Here is a 22,208-nt window from a genome sequence, read left to right on the forward strand (position 1 = left end):
CCAAGAATGTTCCAAATTTAAGCCCTTAAGTCTGAGATTGACTAAGCTTGGGAGGTGGAAATGCAGGTACTGGTTATTTAGTGATGGGCAGCAGAAGATCACATTTTCCTGTCATGTAACAAAACTTAATTTCCTTGGTTAAAACTCTTGTTTTTTTGCCATTTCAGGATATCAAAGCCAAAGGACTTCATAGATGGAGTCACACATTAAGACCTGGGGCCATTGAGCTGCCCCATTTCCAACAGCTCAGAGAAAGCCAAGAGGCTCATAGGAACAGAATATTCCCTCATTGAAAGAGGAGAAACCTATGGTAAGTGGAGGCCTGTTGTGTCAGGCAGTCCTGAGGCTAGGTGAGACAATGGACTGGACTTCATCACAAATTCTTTATGTTGTGTGGGATCCACCAGAGAAGAATGCTGGTATATGCATCTATGACCATAAATTAGCCAGCTGGCAGAGTACACTGGGTGGGTCCTCTGTGTCCCAGTGGATCACTGAAACTTTCTTGGGGAGAGCTTTAAGTGCAAAAGTTATATTATATACTTCTTGGTGGAAAACACACACACACACACAACACACACACACACACACACACACACACACACACAGTGTGTGCTACTTCCACTTAAAGGTTCTGAAGTTGCTGACAGAGAAGAAGCCTGTGGGGAATTACAGCTATCAAGATGCTTGTTTGCAGATGCCCGATTCATGGTATAGCTCTTCATACATTAGCAGCTGTACTTGAATGCTGTACAGTCACAGAGAAGCCTGCACATCTCTGGAATATTGCAAAATCTTTATTTTAATGGAGATGATGGTTTATCATACCTGTGCAGGAAGAGTCTGTGTTATACTCCTTCCTTCTCTAATTTTTGCTTTGTAACAAACCTAGGGTATTTAATTACCTTGGTAACATACAATTAAAGGAAAAGTATATGACAAATATGTCAGCAGAAGCCATTAGTTTGCAGATGTTTCAACATCTGTTTTTGTGTATCAGCACTCACACTTCTCACCCAGATGGAGTCCCAGAAGAGGCATATGTTGATTCTCCATCTTCAGTGGAGACTAGCTGTCACAGAAGCTGACTAAGAAATTTCTGAAACCTGGTTAAATTTTGGCTTTGAGTTTCCTTGGCACCGAAGGAAGATAGTAAGAAGATTTATCTATACAGAACAATATATTTGCTTCTAGAGAAACATGAGTCAGGTATGAAAGGGAAAGGTTACATATGTCAGTGATTACAGGGGCCCTTGAGTGATGTGCTGGTCACCTTTGGTACACTGATTGACCTCCTTTGGTGATTAGTGAGTGGTTATGGGAAGCCCAGGCAAAGGCTCTAGAAGTGTACTGTTTTACTTAATTCAGAGCTGACATCCAAACTGTCTGTCCTTCCAGTGACCCCCTGGCTGAGGGGCAAGATTTTATAAGGAAAGCCTAAGAAGCTCCTGGATGTTCCTTCATTCTCACATGATTTGCAACACACTTTTACACGGGGCCATGAAGAGAGAAACAGGAAAGAACAAAAGGCCAGAAAAAGAGAGAAGATGAACTCAGCATTTGATGCTGTCACTAAAGCCTTGCATGTCCAGGATTCTTCAGTGGGTGTTGACAAGGACAGATATATTGAAAAACCCATGCTATAGAAACTACTGGAAGGTTTCACAGTTCTGGAATCATACATGAAAACTGAGATTAAGTTGAAGTGTAGGACAGTGAATTGTTTCACATTGGAGCCAAATTGGTTGGAAACTGACTAAGAAGCCACTTGAGTTCTGAAATGAATGCAATCCTCAGGCCTTTGTCTACTGTACTGCTGGTATCACATATGTGAACACTGGCACGGTTGTCAATCCCAGTTGCTGAACGTTCTTCAGCTCCAGTGAAAGAGTTAGGGGAACTGCCAGGGCTTAGATCAGGATAACCTAGGTGTAGAGGAATTTTAATTTAAAAATATGGATGCTGTGACTAGGGATCAGATCCAAAATACCTTCTAGGCCTATGTCCTCTGACTGGAATGCAGACACTCTGGATGACAGTAGGACCTGGCCAGTCTACAGACACACACTTAATACACACCGTTAACCTCCAAGAAAGAAAGTAAGGTTATTTTGTAGAAGGAAGTGGCCACGTTTGAAAGCAGCCATATTTGAAAGCAGCCATGTTTGAAAGCAGCCATGTTTGAAAGCAGCCATGTTTGAAAGCAGCCATGTTTGAAAGCAGCCATGTTTGAGAGACAAAGTATTCAATCAGAGAAATAATTGATGGAATGAGTCAGAGATGCTACAGACCCAACTCTCATGAGAACAGCAGAGAAAAGAGAGGCTACTTAAGAGAAGCACAGGGAGAGGAATGGAGGTGTGGTGGTGTGCATAGCAGTTTTACCGGGATAGGTTGGAGAGAGAACAGGCTAGAAAGGATGAGCATATTCCACAGTAAGTCACAAGGCTGAAACATTCTAGGCCTCAGTTAGGAGATGGAGGTTGGAAGCTGAAGCCTTCAAGGTCTGGATTTGTAGAGGATTAGATTGTATGAAGGCTAGAAGTGTTTAGGCCTAGTCCTAGGGAGAGTTAGAACTGAGAAAACAACCTTCTGGGCTCAGCCTTATCATTGTATCCATAAAGCTTGGGAATGACTCCCATCTCATTACTTCATCCAATGAAATAAAATTGATGATTACATCTAGGCCTGAGTCAAAAGAATTTCATTCCATGTGGTACCTATATGGATCCAGAGAGGATCCGACATGGGATACCCAAACAGAGTTACCTGAGCTGCTGCTGGTTGGGGACGACAACATCCACAGAAAGCTATAGATGTAGCTGTGTCAGCACTCTGCCATGTTAGTAGGCTGAGAGATGCAAACCACTGAAGCTTGTCAGCCAGCAGAGATAGCAAAGTTGTTGACCCTCTAGTCACCGGGAGACCCTGTCTCAAACACATAACCACAGAAAAATACAGACACTTCTGTGGGCGCTGTCATGAACACACTTAATGCAAAAGCCACATGTAGAAAATCCTGAACTCAGGGATGGATAACAAGTTTAAGATGACATGTGGGGTTCAGTGAATTGTATCATATTATAGAAATATTTGTCTAACAGCCCAGCAAGTAGCCAACTGAACCCTGAAATGGAGGCAATCCTCTGGCCTTGGGCTACCATATGGCCAACATGAGCTATGTGACTTCCAGCCCTGCTGTTACTGTGTGTTGTTGAGCATCCTCTTGTTTCAATGGGAGGTGGGCAAACCTAGGGGAAACTGCCAGGGTCCCACACCAGGTTACCCTGAGCTTGAGTCACCAGGGCTTCATACATTACCGTATGTGTTACCTGGGTTTCTGGGAGTCAACAAAGCCAAAGCCTTCAGTAACACAGCAGAGGTTTAAGGAGAGAACAGACTGTCCTGTCTCTCAAGGGTCTTAAGATCACAGGTGGGAGATACCTGTGCACAGTGTCAAAAGGCCTAAGTGTCAACATGGTGAACTTGATGCAGTAGGTTGAGCACCATTTGGGTTTGTGGATGGCTATTGGGCCATAGGTAGTATGAGAAACCTCATGCACCTGTCACAAGAACACGAATGCACAGACATAATTTCTAGGGCAACTTTATTGGTGAATGTAGAAAATCTCATACAATAGGATAACAGGCAGATAGTTTTGAACACTGAAGCACCTGAAAGGACATACTAGAGGTCACTGATGACAAGAGTGGAGAGAATGGTGACTTTTCTTCAGAGTGATTCTCAGAGGCTCACCTCAGAGTCCAGAGATCATGCTGAGGTGAGGCTAGTGGCAAAGAGAGGAAAGGAATGTGATCCCACCCACCATAGAGGGCGCTCATTTGGAAGCAAATTAACAGGATATAGTCATGTCAGCTACTTGGTTAATTTGGGGGCTGATCAATTTGAAAGAATCTGGCAAGTCTGAGCAGGGAGGTGGCATCTGCACTTCAGGTGACAGCTTATTCTCCATCACTGTCCTCTGAGGAGGAGGAGACCTGAAGGTCCTCATAGAGGACACTCAGTTTGACCTGGGATCCTGCTGCCTCTCCTTCCTCAGGGAAGGCAGGGCTCTCGAACTGAGGTGTTTGCTTCTCAATGGGAAGTGGTGTGGGCACTGTCAGGAACCTGGAGCTCCAGAAATTATGGCTGTGTTTGGTAAAGATCATTCTGAGGGCTTGGCCAGACTCAATACAGGGTCTGGTTGAGACCAGAGCAGCCCTGCTATGTAGCTGTTGTTGGTCAGAGCTGGGCACCTGGACTGTTATTTTCTTGCTCATTTCAGCTGAATCTTTTAGTTCAAGTCTGTTGGCAATGGGATAAGACTGACTGTCCAGGGTGCTCTTGGAACCAGTCCTTGCATGGCTCTCCTCTGGTGCATTGGTAGAGTCGATTCTTTGTTTCTTCAGGGGATTCTGGCTAGGTTGTGTGGAGCACTGGGACGTTTCCTCATCTGGGGTCCAGCAGCTGAGTTTTGGGTTCTGTCTATCCTGGTGGATGACAGGATGCTGGCTAGGTTGCATTTTCTTACTGGGACCCTGGGTCTTTGACTCTTTGTGAAACAGTTCACTAATTGCTTTCCTTTTGGGGACGGCAACAGGGTGTTGATGTGAGATATCCTGTAGCTTTTGATCCAGTAGGTTTTCTGTGACTGTTTTTCTGCCATCCTCTGTATACACTGGCTTGGCAACACCAGGGACAGTTATGTTCTGACCTTCCTTCTGTCTGGAATGTGCGATGCAGGAGGTGTCCAAGCTTTGAAGGGCCAGCTTCTCAGGGCACGTCTGCTTCCCAAGAGCCATTTCGACTGGTGGCTCAGACATCTTCCCGTAGCCAGGAATGATTGACGTCTGTGGCTGCTGTAGAAAAGATAGACATATGGTAAGATGAGCAGGGCACTGTCAGCCTGGAAGGACAGTCATGGCTTTCAAAACACCAGGAGATCATGGGATTTATGGTGGTATGAGCAGCTCAGTCTGATGTGAAATCATCAGACTGTGGTGACCCACATTAGCTATCCAGAATGTGCAGCATGGTGGGTTGGAAAGTAGAAGGGAGAGAGTTTCAGTCTCCCTACAAAGGTTAAGTGAACCTTATTCTCATAATCCAAATCTCTCTCTCTCTCTTTCTTTCTCTCTCTCTCTCCTCCCCTCATCTCTCCGTGTGTGTGTGTGTGTGTGTGTGTGTGTGTGTGAGTGTGTGTGAGTGTGTGTGAGTGTGTGTTCTGAGAAGAGGTACATGAAGGTATATATTGATATATGGATAATCAAAGAGACAGCTAGGAAGATGTCCATGATCCTTCTGTGGTCCTAGAAGAATGGTTAGATTCAAATTACCATGTAATTTACAGCATAGTTTTGAAAATTCTAATTGTTTCCTTTGGGATATGAGCAGGGCAAGAGGCATTTGCTTGGCTTGAATGAGTCTCTCACAATGGTGTTTGAGGTCAGTGGTGTAGCCGACAGATTGGGAAGGTGGAAATGGATGTGTTCATGCTGCTTAGACTACTCCAGCAAAAGTCTAGATTTATAGAAACAGCAGACAAAGTCAGTTCAAAATGGCAACAGCAAAGCCATTGGCCATATGCACAGGTCACCAGAAAGCTTGGAGAGCAGGCCATGTTTGTAATCTGACCTCAGAAGGAGGGAAGACCTGGAGACCTACATGGGTAAACAAGGAGGAACCTGCCTTAGGTCCAGGTGAGCTGGCCCATAAAGGAGACCTACAGCAGAGGTTCACTCACTCATCCAAAACCAAGTCCTTCTGAACTATGAAAATGAACAAATGAATTGTTGCTGCCAGAGAGGTTTGTGAAGCCTGGTGTGTACAGAGGACACTGGGTGAGCAAATAGACCATGCAGAAGAAGGTGCAAGCGGCAGAGCAGAGAGGAAGGGACTTTCAGGGACAGGGTATCTACTTTAACTTACAGCCAAGGTGCCCTGCTGGTTTCTCCATTGCAGCTCTGTTGGAAATTTCTGGAAGGGAGGGTTTCTCTGCTGCTCATCACACCTGTGGAACAAACAATATGGTGGGAAGACATCGGCTTTAGTCTCCAGTACTCCCTCCCTCCCTCCGTCCTTCCCTCTCTCTCTCTCCCTCTCTTGTGAGAAGACCATTTACTAGCTCTCCGGCCCTTTCTGTTTGGAGACTGAGAGATAAGACATGGTATCCCCATGAGCTCTGTCCTACCTGGAGCCTTCCCTTCTGCCAGATCCATTCCCATCACTTACCTGTGTCTGGCAGCTTGACTGAGTTTCTGTAGACCCTTAAGCCTGCAGGGATCCGTGTTCTCTTTCTCCTTCTTGGCTCCCAGAGGCTGTGCAACTAGGAGGAAATGGCCCTGCTTAATGGGACACCTTCTGTTTCTTGCAATGTGGCCAAAGGCTCCACAGTCTCTGCATTTCACCTGTGAGGAGCAAAGGAGATCTATGAGCCAAAACTGGATCCAGGGACCTCTCCACCCTGAATCCCCCCACAAGGCTCAAAGACCCTTTAATGTTCTCTCTCCAAGGTCAACATTCACTAAAGCACGTGTTGGAACTCCACCTGGTTGTCTCTTTGAACCTGGGAGAGGCAAGCCTAATTGGGAGATGTATGGGGAAAGACTGGGAACCCTGTATCTGCCAACAGACCAATCCTGCCAAGGAGGAGCTGAGCCTTTTCCCAGTCTGCTTCACATGCAGGGGGAGCAGTTCCTTTGTCTGGCCTTCTGATACCTCTGATATGGTCAGGAGCATGGATCAGTGTGACAAATATAACAGGGCCTCAGACCTTAGGAACCCCCAGACATTTATTTAACTGTCTCCAAGATAGAAGGACCGTTCATGTCAGTGAACTCATTCCATAGACACTACCTCTTGGCACCCTGAAAATGGGACATATAGAGATCATATCCAGAGATTAGGCACTGCACCTGATTGACGGATGGGGCCAACTCCCCATCTCCAAATTTTAACCCAGAATGTTCCTATTCTAAATCATCAGATCCTACCACAAAAGCCTATATTCAACAAAACTGGAAAATCTGGAGGAAATGGAAAGTTTCTAGACAGAAACCAGTTACCAAAGTTAAATCAGGATCAGATAAACCATCCAAGCAGTCCCATAAAGAAATAGAAGCAGTCATTAAAAGTCTCCCAATGAAAACAACTCAGGAATAGATGGGTTTATGCAGAATTCTTTTAGACATTCATAGAAGGCCTAATATCAATACTGCCAAAACTACTCCACAAAATAGAAACAGAAGGAACACTACTGAATTCCTTCTATGAAGCCATAATTACAGGGATACCTAAACCACAGAAAGACCCAAAAAAGAAAGAGAACTTCAGACCAATTTCCTTTATGAATATTGATGCAAAAATAGTCAATTAAATTCTCACAAACAAAATCCAAGAACACAAAAAACCACACATGATCATCTCATTAGAAGCTGAGGAGGCATTTGCCAAAATTCAACAAACCTTCATGTTAAACGACTTGGAAAGATCAGGAATTCAAGGCCGATACCTAAACATAGTAAAAGCAATATACAGCAAACCAGTAGCCAACATCAAACTAAATGAAGAGAAACTTGAAGTAATCCCACTATAAGTAGGGACTAGACAAGGCTGCCCACTCTCTCCCTACCTATTCAATATAGGACTCAAAGTCCTAGTCAGAGCAATCAGACAACAAATGGAGATCAAAGGGATTCCAATTGTAAAGCAAGAACTCAAAATATCATTATTTGCAGATGATACAATAGTATACTTAAGTGACCTGAAATGTTCTTCCACCAGAGAACTACTAAGCCTGATAAACAACTTCGCCAAAGTGTCTGGATATTAAATTAACTTGAATAAATCAGTAGCCTTCCTCTACTCTAAGGACAAACAGGCTGAGAAAGAAATTAATGAAACCACACCCTTCACAATAATTGCAAATAACAAAATAACTCGATGTGGCTCCAATTGAGTAAGTGAAAGATCTGTATGACAAGAACTTCAAGTCTCTGAAGAAAGAAATTGAAGATCGCAGAAGATGGGAAGACCTCCCATGCTCATGGATTGGCAGGATTAATATTGTAAACATGGCCATTTTGCCAAAAACAAGCTACAGATTCAATGCAATCCCCATCAAAATTTCAAGTTAATTCTTCATAGAGTTAGAAAGAGCAATTTGCAAATTCATTTGGCATAACAAAAAACTCAGGATAGCGAAAGCTATCCTCAACAATAAGAGAACTTCTGGGGGGAATCCCCACCCCTAATCTCAAGCAGTTTTATAGAGCAATAGTGATCAAAACTGTATGGTATTGGTAGAGAATCCGGCAGGTAGATCAGTGGGATAGAATCAACGCCCACAAAATAAACCTACACACATATTGTCACTTGAATTTGACAAAGGTGCCAAAACCATCCAATGGAAAAAGAGTAGCATTTTCAACAAATGGTGCTGGTTCAACTGGAGTTCAGCATGTAGAAGAATGCAAATTGACCCATTCTTATTGCCCTGTACAAAGCTTAAGATCGAGTGGTCAAGACCTCCATATAAAACCAGCTACACTTAAACTAATATAAGAAAAAGCCATCCCGAGACTTCCCTACCTGGGGATCCATCCCATATACAGCCACCAAACACAGACAATATTGCTGATGCCAAGAAGTGCTTTGCTGATAGGAACGTGATATAGCTGTCTCCTGAGAGGCTCTGCCAGAGTCTGACCAATAGAGATGTGAATGCTTGCAGTCAACCATCAGGCTGAACATGGAGACCCCAATGGAGGAGTTGAGGGAAAGACTGAAGGAGCTGAAGGGGTTTACAAGCCACAGGAAGAACAGCAAAATTAACTAACCACCCCCCCCCAGCTCCTATGGATTGAACCACCATCCCAAGAGTACACCTGGAGGAACCCATGGCTCCATTCGAATATGTAACAGATGATGGTCTTCTAGGATAAAAATGGGAGAGGAGGCCCTTGGTCCTGTGAAGCTCAATGCCCCAGTGTAGGGGAATACCAGGGTGTGGAGGCGAGTGGGTGGGTGGGTAGGTGGATAGGTGGGTAGGTTGGTAGGTGGGTAAGCACCCTCATAGAAGCAGGGGGAGGGCGATGGGATGGGGGATTTCAGAGGGCAAACCAAGAAAGGGGGTAACATTTGCAATGTAAATAAGTCCCACAGATCCCTGCTCCCAAACCTCATGGGAGAGAGAGCTCACCGCCCCGCATAGTGTGCTCTCCTGAGACTGCTAGTAGGAGAGAACAATAATACTGCCCACCCCTGCCCACATCCCTGGCCTCAGAGGAAACTATACAGGGCCTTTGGGAACCAGAAGATAGGGGCACTCAAGTGGTAGGTCCACTTCAGTCCAGACACTGCTGGAATCTGAAGGGACCCTGTCAACAGCGCCCTGCACCCAAATCCTGTGGGAGGGAGAGCTAAACCTTCAGCAGGGCAGACACGCCTGGGAAGCCGGAAGAGACTACACTCTGCCCACATTTCTGACTCCAGAGGCAAACACCTAACTACATCTGGGGCTCTGGTGCACCTGGGACGTGGGAAAAAGGCGGGGCAGGCCCTTCTGGTTGCAGCCCTCATGGAGAGCTCAAAAGCAGCCCCCCATGAGCAACTTCATCCAAGGTACTAGAGGTAAGACAAACTTTTCTCCTTCAAGTGACCTGCCTGGTGGGCTCAGGACACACGCCCACAGGAACAGCTGAAGACCAGTAAACAGGAAAGACTACAGGCCTGAAAGCAGAACACTCTGTTCCCATAACTGGCTGAAAGAAAACAGGAAAACAGGCTTATAGCACTCCTGACACACAGACCTATAGGACGGTCTAGCCACTGTCAGAAATAGCAGAACAAGGTAACACCAGAAACAACCTGATTGCGAGAGGCAAGCACAGGAATCCAAGCAACAGAAACCAAGACTACAGGGCATCATCAGAGCCCAATTCTACCACCAAAGCAAACACTGAATATCCAAATACACCAGAAAAGCAAGATCTTGATTTTAAATCACATTTGATAATGATGATGGGGGACCTCAAGAAAGACATGAAGAACTCCCTTAGAGAAATGCACGAAAACATAAATATACAAGTAGCAGCCTATAGAGAGAGATCACAAAAATTCCTGAAAGAATTCCAGGAAATACAACCAAACAGGTGAAGGAATTAAAAATGGAAATAGAAGCAATAAAGAAAGCACAAAGGGAGACAACCCTGGATATAGAGAGCCAAAGGAAGAGACAAGGAGCTGTAGATACAAGCAAAACCAACAGAATACAAGAGATAGAAGAGAGATCTCAGGAGCAGAAGATTCCATAGAAATCAGTGACACAACTGTCAAAGATAATGTAAAATGGAAAAATATACTGGCCCAAAACATACAGGAAATCCAGGACACAATGAGAATACCAAACCTAAGGATAATATATAGAAGAGAGTGAAGACTCCCAACTCAAAGGACCAGCAAATATCTTCAACAAAATCATAGAAGAAAACTTCCCTAACCTAGAGAAAGAGATGCCCATAAACATACAAGAAGCTTACAGAACTCCAAATAGATCGAATCAGAAAAGAAACTCCTCCCGTCATATAATAGTCAAAACAGCAAATGCACAAAGCAAAGAAAGATTAAAAGCAGTAAGGGAAAAAGACCAAGTAACATATAGAGGCAGACCTATCAGGATTACACCAGATGTCTCTCCAGAGACTATGAAAGCCAGAAGATCCTGGACAGAGGTGATACAGACCTTAAGAGAACACAAATGCCAGCCTAGGTTACTGTATCTAGCAAAACTCTCAATTCACATAGATGGAGAAACCTAGATATTCCAGGACAAAACAAAATTTACACAATATCTTTCTACAAATCCCAAGAATAATAAATGGTAAAGCCCATTTACCATAATAAATGGTAAAGCCCAACATAAGGAAGCAAGCTGCACCCTAGAAAAAGCAAGAAATTAATGTCTTGGCAACAAAACAAAGAGAAGAAAACAAACATAATCTCACATCGAAATATGAATATAACAGGAACCAACAATCATTATTCCTTAATATCTCTCAACATCAATGGACTCAATTCTCCAATAAAACAATACAGATTACCAAACTGGATTATTACCCTAGATGCAGAGAACAAATGAAACTCATGATGGATGACCAAAATGCGAATGCTTCACATGTGGCCCATACTTATACAGCCACCACCAAAGTAAATAAGATGGATGAAGCAAAGAAGTGCAGGCCGACAGGAACCAGATGTAGATCTGTCCTGACCGACACAGCCAGAATTCAGCAAATACATAGGCGAATGCCATCATTAAACCACTGAACTGAGAATGGAACCGCCATTGAAGGAATCAGAGAAAGGACTGAAGGAGCTTGAAAGGGCTTGAGACCCCTTATGAGCAACAATGTTCACCAACCAGAGCTTCCAGGGAGTAAGCGAGTACCCAAAGACTAAGCATGGACTGACCCTGGGCTCCAACTGCATAGGTAGCAATGAATAGCCTAGTAAGGGCACCAGTGGAAGGGGAGGCCCTGTGTCCTGACAACTGAACCCCCAGTGAACGTGATTGTTTGGGGGAGTGTGGTAATGGGGGGAGGATGGGGAGGGGAACACCCATAGAGAACGGGGGAGGGCTTAGGGGGATGTTGGCTTGGAAACCAGGAAATGGAATGGCAATCGAAATGTAAATAAGAAATACCCAAATAATAAAGATAAAAAACAATGTAAATGAATAAAATATCCAATAAAAACCCTGAGACCTAATTCATTCAAGCCCATCATCGTGAGAATTCTTTATTACCCTTGTTTTACTGAAGAATTTTTTAGCCATGGCTTTTAGCCTCCTCCGAGTTTTTGTTTTTGTCCTGTTCTTATTAACTGAAATACAACAACCTAGAACTTGATCTCCATGCACGAAACTCACTGGGAGAGAGGCTCAGTGATCCACTGGGATCCAGAGGACCCAGCTACTCAGTGCACTGTCCCAGCTGGCTACACAGGGCTCTTTATTGGCCTAAACCTATATCCAGGCATTCTTCTCTGGTGGATCTCACAGAACACAAAGAGTTTGTGGTGTAGCCCTGTCCACGTCTCACCTAGGCCAGGGCTGGCTGACACCTACAGGTCTCCACTTACCCTAGGGTCTTCCTCTTTCACTGGTGGAAGAGTCTGTTTCCATGAGGCCTCTGGCTTTCTCTGGGCCGTTGGAGCTGGAGTGGCTGGATTGCTCTGGGTCTTCACTTGTGCCTTCATTTTGTGGACCCGTTGGCATGGATTTTCTGAAACAGAAGTTAACAAAAAGAGTTTCAAGCAATGGAATTAAGTTTGATGACATTGTAAGAATATGTGGCCGGGTGATGGCCATGGCAAATGAACCTGTTCCTGTTCCCACCTCCCAAGCGTATTCCATCAGACACTCAGGGACTTGAAGTAGGAACATTCAGGGAATGTTTCCCTTCAAGAACCCGTCACTACAGTCAAACTCTAAAGGAGAAAGTAGTATTTCAGTGAAATGCACTTACCCTTACGTGAGAAATCCATCACGGAACTTCAGATTAATTTCAAAACACTCCTGTTTCTAATTACTTTCCTCAAGAAAAGTCTGATAAAAGACTTCCTCCTGAGAGCCTGCCTTCTGTCTGTGGTCTGTCCAGCAGCTTCTCGGAGCTGTAGAGTCTGGAGCTGCACACCAGGCACCCCGTTCAGGCGGCCGGCTCAAATGGGACTGAAAAGAAGGTGTGGCATTGTGTTCTTAAAGGTGCCCCCTAGGCCATGAAATCTGTGATTTAATCTAACCAATGAGGCCTCGAACTCTGTGATTCAATCTTACCAAATTAGCCAAGTAAGAAAAACACCTGATCTTAAGGCATCAACACATTCTTCATTGAAGACTTAAAGGCACGGAATACAGTCTTGATTGAAGACTTAAAGGCACGGAATACAGAGTGGAAGTATATGGCCAAACAGGGTAAATGCCTTTGAATGGTTTGTTTTATGCAAGTGCATCATAAGATGACCCAGAAGAAATGTCAGAACCTTGGCTTCCACTGTCTTCCAAGAATGTTCCAATTTAAGTCCTTAAGTCTCAGATTGACTAAGTTTGGGAGGTGGAAATGCAGGTACTGGTTATTTAGTGACGGCAGCAGCAGATCACATTTTCCTGTCATGTCACACAACTTAATTTCGTTGGTCAAAACACTTGTTTTTCTGCCATTTCAGCATATCAAAGCCAAACGACTTCATAGATGAAGTCACACATTAAGACCTGGGGCCATTGAGCTGCCCCATTTCCAACAGCTCAGAGAAAGCCAAGAGGCTCATAGGAACAGCATATTCCCTCATTGAAAGAGGAGAGCCCTAGCGTAAGTGGAGGCCTGTTGTGTCAGCCAGCCCTGAGGCTAGGTGAGACAATGGACTGGACTTCATCACAAATTCTTTATGTTGTGTGGAATCCACCAGAGAAGAATGCTGGGATATGTGTCTATGACCATAAATTAGTCAGCTGGCAGAGTACACTGGGTGGGTCCTCTGTGTCCCAGTGGATCACTGAACCTTTCTCGGGGAGAGCTTTAAGTTCAAAAGTTATATTATATACTTCTTGGTGGAAAACACACACACACACACACACACACACACACACACATTTGTATTATCAAAATAAAGTTCACTTAAAGTTTTCAGGAAACCTGAGACTCCTCCCCACTACCAAGTTTTTAATCTACCTAGGCTGCAGATTCTGGATTGCTAATGTGGATCACCACATCCCGAGTGATTTCATTTCACTTCAGAGAGAGATGATACAAACAAAAACTATTAGTCCTACAAGATCGAAGTGTTTGGAAGGCCTTACGTTTGGAAATCAGTCTGGCCATTCTTAGAGAATTGAGACTAGTTCTATCACAAGACCCAGCTACACCACTCCTGGGCATACAATCAAAGGTTCTCCACTATCTCACAAGGGCACTGGTTTAACTATGCCCACAGCAGCTTATTGGTAATAGTCAGAAATCAGAAGCAACCTTGTGATATCTATTTTATATCTATTTTATTCCTCTTCTGAGAAAGACTCAATCATCCTCTCTTGCGACCATCTAATTATGGTTCTGTAAGCCTCTTGTAAGTTTATAGGTATGCCTTTCTTTGGGTTGAGGAATGTTTGTCTATGATTTAGTTGAAAATAATTTCTGGTCCTTGGATTGGAAATCATCACTTTTTTCTATTCCTATTATTCTTAGGTTAGGTCTTTTCATGGTATCCCAGATTTTTTGGATGATTTGGGTCAGGGATTTTTTTTTAGCTCTGACATTCTTTGACCGATGTATCATTGTCTTCCACTGTATCTCTCCTACCTGAGATTCTCTTTTCCTCTTCCTATTGCTGACGTTGTACCTGTTGTTCCTGTTCTCTTCCCTAGATTTTCCACCTCCAGGATTCCCTCGGTCTGTGTTTTCCTTACTGCTTCTATTTCAATTTTCAGGTCCTGAGGAGTTTTACTCATTTCCTTTACCTGCTCATTTGTATTTTCCTGTGTTTTTTCAAAAAAATTTATTCATTTCCTCTTTAAAGGCCAGTAGCATCTTTATAAGATTGGGTTGGAGGTTGTTTTCTTGTGCTTCAGTTGTGTTAGGACACCCAGGGCTTGCTGTAGTAGGATAGCTGTGCTCCGAAGGTACGATGTTGTTCTGCCCTTGCTGACTGTGTTCCTATGCTGACTTTTAACCACCTGATTATCCATGTGTATTCCTGTTGTCCCGGGTGTTGGGAAGACCAGACTACCTGGCTGTTCCTGGGACATGAGGTCTCTATGTGGCAGCTTTAGGCGGACAGTGGAATTCAGGGAACAGTGGATGTTTCCTACAAGTTAGATGAGCTCCGAAGAACAAAGCTGACTACTGATGGGGTTGTGTGGGGGAGGGGGAGGGATTTTTCTTGTGTTGCAGGCCTGATGTACTGGATGGCAAGGTGGTGGGAAAATGGAGCTCCGGGAGAGAGCCAGCTGCTCAGGACAGCTGGTTGTGCCCCAGAGGTCACAGCAGGAAGAGGAATTCACAGCTGTTTTTTTTTTAAACACATGTTTTAAGTGTAAAATCATGTGCTTTCTTCTCAATGATAATTTGTCCTGGTTTACACACAAAACGACTCATGTTAGTTGTGTGAGTGTGTCCATGCAGGCCCATGCAGGTGTTTGTGTATGTGTGTCAGAACACATGTGGCACTCACATGGCAGTCAGCAGAGATTGTCAACTGTCATTCCTTAGACCTTATCCTCTTTCTTTGGAGATGGAATCTCTCAGCAGTTTGTCTCTGACCACATGTGCTAGCCTGATCTATCACTGAGCCCCAGGAATACATTTGTCTCTGCTTTCCCAGCCCTGGGGTCATGGGTATGGGCTTGTGAATACTTGGCTTTTAAGTGTGCGTTCTGGGGCATGGGCTCAGGTTCAGGTCTTTACAGGGAGTCAATTGCTTTTTGACAGAGGTATCTGTCCAGCTTCAGAAATATTCTCACCTTTCTGACAGAGCTAAGTTTGTTTAAAAAACTGATTTTAGCTTCGCAATTATGATCTACTGGAATTATGTGTAGTTTTCACGTCTCTCTTGAAATACCAGTTATTATTTCAATAGATGGACTTAATTAAGGCGCATTTTCCTAAACATTTCCATTGTTCACATTTATCTCAAAAGGGTTTTGACCCTCGTGGGTCCAGCACTCTGTCATTCATCCCATGTGTGTAACCCAACTATCCAGATAGCAAAGGGCAGAAGCACAGGACGGACAGTAGTGCTGTTAAAACGTTTATTGAGAAAGGGAGAAGAAATGCTATGACCAAAAAGCATCTTGCAAAGGAAGGGTTATTTTGTGACTTGCCACTAGAGGGTGGGGTTGCCTTATTTTCCAATCTTGGCTTCTCCTCACTAAGAATCTTGTACTGTTGTATTAATCAGAAGAATCTACTTGTCCTACGTTTTCTCTTCTCTCAGAGATTTTTCCATTCGTTGGCCCTTCTGTTGTCTCTTGTGGTTTCCCACTTTTCAGTACTTTTCAGTGAAGGAGTTGGAAGAGAGAAAGCTGGTGGTTGTGTAATAGAACAAGGGGCCATTTTCCAACTCCTGCAAGCAGCAGAACTCAGCAGCTTCAGTCATGTGGCTCTGGCATTGGAGTCAAGAATAAAAAGGATGACTGGGACAATTGATACTGGTCAGCTGGAGTTAAGTAATTAGTGGTGATTAAGACAAGACCAGTATCACTGAGGAGAAGTCTTCTGGGAAGAGTTTTATGAGAGCACAAAGAAGCTGTGTTCCAGAGATAGCCAAGGTTGTACCTCATGCTGCAGCTGGACTTGGTAATGTGTAAGAATCACCCAGATAGTGACGGTTTTGAAGACATGAAGGGGTCATGAAGAGCAGCTGAGGCTTGGCCCTGTGAGAGGCCATAGAAGGTCATTGGTGAAGGTGCAGCCTCAGTTGCAGTTGACAACCCAGGATTGAAGGGGTCATGCAAAGAAGTTGAGGCTTGGCATCATGAAGAAACTCTATGAGAGGCTATTGGTGAAGCCTAGTAGTAGCAGAAGACTCCAGCATATTGGAGATATCAGTACCAAGGAATTGTCACTAAGAATAGCAGCAGCAGTGGAGTGCATCAACCTGAGCTTAGAGTGCTACAGAGGGCAGAGCTGGAGAAGTGACACCAGCCCTTTCAAGGAGCCCAGAAGATCATGTGTGGATCCCAGACATTGAAGCAAGAAGCTGTAACACTAAAGCTGTCTTGGAGACCTCAGGATATTTGAGATGCCAGAGCCATAGGATATCTCCTGAGGAATATTGCTAGCGGGGAGTAGAATCAGTCCAGGAAAAAGGAGTTTGCTGCAGTCAACAAAGATGAAAAGGAGTTGGAGATCTGAAAACTGCTTTGATGTCAGCTTTGGAAATGCAGAGTTTGGAGTTTGCCCAGTTGGTTTCTTGTCTTGATTTGTGGATTACAGTTAAGTGATTGGATGGATCTCAGAAGAGACTTTGAACTTTGGACTCTTAAGATTGTTGAGACTGCCATAGACTATGGGGACTTTGGAAGTTGGACTAAATGTACATTTTATTATGCTAAGTCTAGATATGGCCCCCATAGACTCATGTGTTTGATCAGGCTTGTGGGGGCCAGGGAGTGGAATGTGATGATCTGTATGTGCTAAGTTCAGGAAATGGCACTATTAGAAGGTTTAGCCCTGTTAGAGTAGGTGTGGCCTGGTTGGAGTAGGTGTGTCACTGTGGGCATAGGCTTTAAGACCCTACTCCTAGCTGCCTTGAAGGAAATATTCTGCTAGTATCCTTCACATGAAGGTGTAGAACTCTCAGCTCATCCTGTACCATACCTGCCTGGATGCTGCCATGTTCCTACCTTGTTGATAATGGACTCAACCTCTAAATCTGTAAGCCAGCCCCAATTAAATGTTGTCCTTATAAGAGTTGACTTGGTCATGGTGTCTGTTCATAGCAGTAAAACCCTAACTAAGAGAAGTTATACTATGTAATACATTTAATATCATTGACTATTTTTTCTTTGACCAGGGGGAAAAACTTTTAAACAGTCATAGCCCTCAGAGGAACTCTGGAAGGCTGCCTCAAAGATACCAATAGAATTGTGTATCATAAAATGGAAGTACCAATAGAAAGATAGAATATAAATTATGAGATGGAATGAAATAAAAATTTTGAGCTAAGTAATTTGAATACCTGAAATGCAAAATGTCATAGAGGATTATAATATTAAAATGGAGCCATAAAAATGTGAAAAAATATTCAAATAATATTGTGAGGCTGAATTTTGTAAATCACACATGTTCCTTGAATAGTGAGCCTCTGCTCATTATCTCAATATCGGATAACACCAAATTTAAAGTTTTATGAAGCCACTGTTTTAGATCTAGACCAAACAGGCTTGAGTTCAGCTATGTATAGTATGTAAAACGGCACTGAACTTACTAACCATCAACAGAGACATCACACACACACACACACACACACACACACACACATACACACACACACACACACACACACACCACAGACACAAAATATTTTGCTTCTTTTTTTTATTGGCTGTTTTCAATTTACATTTCAAATGTTATCCCCTTTCCTGGTTTCCTGTCCATAAACTCCCTATCCCATCTCTCCTGCCCCTTCTTCTATGAGGGTGTTCCCCCACCCAACCACCCACTCCTTTCCAAGTGTATTTGGAGTATAGATATTCAGGATTAAGACTTCATCTTAGTGAATTTTTTCCTTTGATGAATATGAGGTGTCCTTCCCTATCTTTTTTGATAACTTTTTGTTGAAAGTCGATTTTATTCGATATTAGAATGGCTACTCCAGCTTGTTTCTTTGGACCATTTGTTTGGAAAATTGTTTTCCAGCCTTTTAGTCTGAGATAATGTTTGTCTTTTTCACTGTGTTTCCTGAATGCAGCAAAATGCTGGGTCCTCTTTCTGTATCCAGTTTGTTAGTCTATGTCTTTTTATTGGGGAATTGAGTCCATTGATGTTAAGAGATATTAAGGAATGGTGATTGTTGTTTCCTGTTAATTTTGTTTTTAGATGTGTAATTATGTTTGTGTGTGTTTCTTCTTTTGAGTTTGTTGCAAGAAGATTACTTTCTTGCTTTTTCTAGGGTATAGTTTCCCTTCTTGTGTGGGGTTTTCCATCTACTATCCTTTGTAGGGCTAGGTTTGTATAAAGATATTGTGTAAATTTGGTTTTGTCATGGAATATTTTGGTTTCTCCATCTATTTTAATTGAGAGTTTTGCTGGATATAGTAGCCTAGGGTGGCATTTGTGTTCTCTTAGGGTCTGTGTGACATCTGCCCAGGATCTTCTGGCTTTCATAGTCTCTGGTGAGAAGTCTGGTGTAATTCTGTTAGGTCTGCCTTTACATGTTACTTGACTTTTTCCCCTTACTGCTTTGAATATTCTTTCTTTGTTTTGTGCATTTTCTGTTTTGAGTATTATGTGATGGGAGGAGTTTCTTTTCTGGTCCAATCTATTTGGAGCTCTGTAGGCTTTTTGTATGTTTTTGTTTATGGGCATTTCTTTCTTTAGGTTAGGGAAGTTTTCTTCTATAATTTTGTTGAATATTTTTACTGGCCCTTTATGTTGGGAGTCTTCACTCTCTTCTATACCTATTATCCCTAGGTTTGATCTTCTCATTGTGTTCTGGATTTCCTGGATGTTTTGGGTTAGGAGCTTTTTGCGTTTTACATTTTCTTTGACAGTTGTGTCCGTGTTTTCTATGATATCTTCTGCCCCTGAGATTCTCTCTTCTATCTCTTGTATTCTGTTGGTGATGCTTGCATCTATGACTCCTGATCTCTTTCCTAGGTTTTCTATCTCCCAGGTGGTCTCCCTTTGTGATTTTTTTATTGTTTTTATTTCCAATTTTAGATACTGGATGGTTTTGTTCAATTCCTTCACCTGTTTGGTTGTGTTTTCCTGTAATTCTTTAAGGAATTTTTGTGCTTCCTCTTTAAGGACTTCTATTTGTTTATCTGTGTTGTCCTGTATTTCTTTAAGGGAGTTATTTATGTCCTTCTTAAAGTCCTCTATCATCATCATGAGATGTGATTTTAGATCCAAATCTTGCTTTTCTGGTGTATTTGGATATCCAGTATTTGCTTTGGTGGGAGAACTGGGCTGTGATTACATCAAGTAATCTTGTTTTCTGTTACTTAGGTTCCTGTACTTGCCTCTCACCATCTGGTTGTCTCGTGTTAGTTGATCTTGTTGTCTCTGACAGTGGCTTGACCCTCCTGTAAGCCTGTGTATCAGCCTTTCTGGAGACTGACTTTCTCCTGGTGGGGTCTGGGTACAGAGAGCTGTGTCACAGGGTCAGCTCTGGGTGCAGGCAGAAACTGGAAGGATCCTGTCCCAGACTGCTCCTGGGTTCCTGTGTCCTGAGGGCTCTAGGTGGGTTCCTTTTGGACCAGGAATGTAAGCAGAAGTGGTGGTCTCCCCTGAGCTCTCAGGGTTGTCTGCACTTCTGAGAGTCTAGCTCTCTCCCTGATTGGATTTGGGTCAGCTCTGGGTATAGGCAAAAACCAGAAACACTTCTTGGTTTTTTGACTCAGAGAGTACTTACTCTGCTGGTTGCTTAGTAACAACTCTTGGAAACTTCCTCTTAATTCCTCCAGGTGATGAACCCTTCTACTACTCCTGGAAGGCAACATTCTGGATCTACTTGCACTCACAGGGAAATGCTTAAATGCCACTTACATGAGAAGTTGCTCCCCATGGCCATAGCATCTTCCCTGATCATGTCCCCTAAGTCTCCAGTTAACATTTCTTCCTTATGAGTTATAAGGCTGTAACAGGGGAGAAGACCCACCATCTTTATCATCTACCTGAAGAGTCTTTAGTCAAGTTCCTCACCCTTAGAGTCTACTATGACCGTTGGGCACTGTTGTACGTGTGCCCTGGTATGTAAATCCCAGTGGGATGTGAGCTAAGAAAGGATCATGGTAAAGACTGTATAATTTCCCAGTGCTGGACAATCCCTGGTCCTGGTAGATACCAGGATCTAGCCCTTCCCTCCTGAAGACCTGTCAGGATGGAGGCTGTGACAGGTATTCGTCACAGATAAGCTTCTTATTGTCACAGGCCAGAATTACATTTAAAATCAAATACAGATTAATAGTAAAACACGCATTCCTTAAAATGGACAAAATTATTAAAATGCTATAACCTGATGATATTTGAAGGTAATCAAGAAACATGTCAATATAAGCTGACAACCAGGGAGACTTACTTTCTTAGGTCTTAAGCTCATAAACACTGTAGATCTTTATTCTCAAGCACTGACTCCCTGTAGTAGCAGCTCTTTAACAGTCGTCAAAGACAACCTGCACAGATTAACTCGTGTGGGTTGCAGGGAGAGGGACAAGGTACTAAAATTAAGGAAGTAAGATGTCGTTTTGGCACTGACACCTAACTGACTCTGTGACCTGAGCTTCACCAGGACAGTAGGCAGTCATAAACGTCTTCTCTTTGAAATGCAATCATTGAGAAGAATTATCTATATGATTCCTTCTCATGTTGAGAGTGAATAATTTCAGTGTCTGCAGACAGCATGCTCCACCCCACTTCCTAAAATCCTATAAACTATTTTCTTTATGGTATCTGTTTCTGAAAGACCATATTTATTTGAAAAAAAATCACTTTCAAATTAATTTACAACATATTCAGGAGTATATTACATAGAAGCTCATTATAGTTGGTAAACTTTTAGTATTGTAGACATAAATACAAGGCATGATATTATTTATCTCAAATGTGACATGTGAAGATACAGTTTAGACATATGTGCACGCTTTGTCTGTGTGTGTGTTTGCACACGGTTGTCATACAGAGTCAACAGATTTATGATTATACAGCTACTTCCAAAATTAAGATACACAATAGTTCTGTCACCTCCAAGAGTTATCTAAGCCCATTTTCCAAGCCAGCCATTCCTCACCCTGGGCAGTAGGTAGAGAACCTGGGGCTCAGACACGTTGACAAATAAATGCTATCACATCCAATGACACTCAACAGGTTTGAGTGGGGACTTCAAGGTAGTGAGTGTAATAAGATGGGCAAATGCAGGCAATGTAGTTACAGCAGGAAGAAAACACCAGCAGAGACAGAGTGAGTGGGGAATTCAGCAGAGGAGGTACCCTCAGATCTAGTGAGAATGGAAAAGGTGTGTGTGTGTGTGTGTGTGTGTGCGTGTGTGTGTGTTGCAAACCACATTGTAGGCCATCTCAGAAAAGGCCAGGAAGACAAATGCAGGTCCTAGACTGTTGTCAGCAACCTGTGCCTTTGTGAATATATACATATATATATATATATATATATATATATATATATATATATATATACATATTGGCTGTTTTCAGACACAACAGAAGAGGGCATCGGATCCCATTACAGATGGTTTTGAGCCACCATGTGATTGCTGGGAATTGAACTCAGGACCTCTGGAAGCACAGTCAGTGCTCTTATGTGGAGCCATCTCTCCAGCACTGGTGGCTTCTTTATAAAGACAAATTCTAGCAGCTTGGTGACTGTAGACTATTCCACAAACTGTAGAGAAGATAAGAGTTTGAAAACTGGGAAAACATGCATCATGTTTCTATCCATTGGACACTGAAAGAAAGAAAAGCTAAAGGGAGAAATAAGAA

At 43.1% G+C, this 22,208-nt stretch overlaps 1 protein-coding gene across 1 annotated transcript; it reads right to left on the reverse strand.

Annotated features, from left to right (window-relative positions):
* Window positions 1-3,963: 3,963 nt before the first annotated feature.
* On the reverse strand, window positions 3,964-12,256 carry LOC116914522 (putative protein FAM90A7P). Its single transcript, XM_032918853.1, has 4 exons — window positions 12,140-12,256; window positions 6,233-6,408; window positions 5,930-6,011; window positions 3,964-4,860 (listed from the first exon to the last, which is right to left on the reverse strand). The coding sequence occupies exons 1-4, from the start codon at window positions 12,254-12,256 to the stop codon at window positions 3,964-3,966; spliced, it is 1,272 nt and encodes a 423-aa protein (XP_032774744.1).
* Window positions 12,257-22,208: the final 9,952 nt, after the last annotated feature.

The sequence above is a fragment of the Rattus rattus genome, chromosome 13, assembly GCF_011064425.1.
Source record: "Rattus rattus isolate New Zealand chromosome 13, Rrattus_CSIRO_v1, whole genome shotgun sequence".
Taxonomy (NCBI): domain Eukaryota; kingdom Metazoa; phylum Chordata; class Mammalia; order Rodentia; family Muridae; genus Rattus; species Rattus rattus.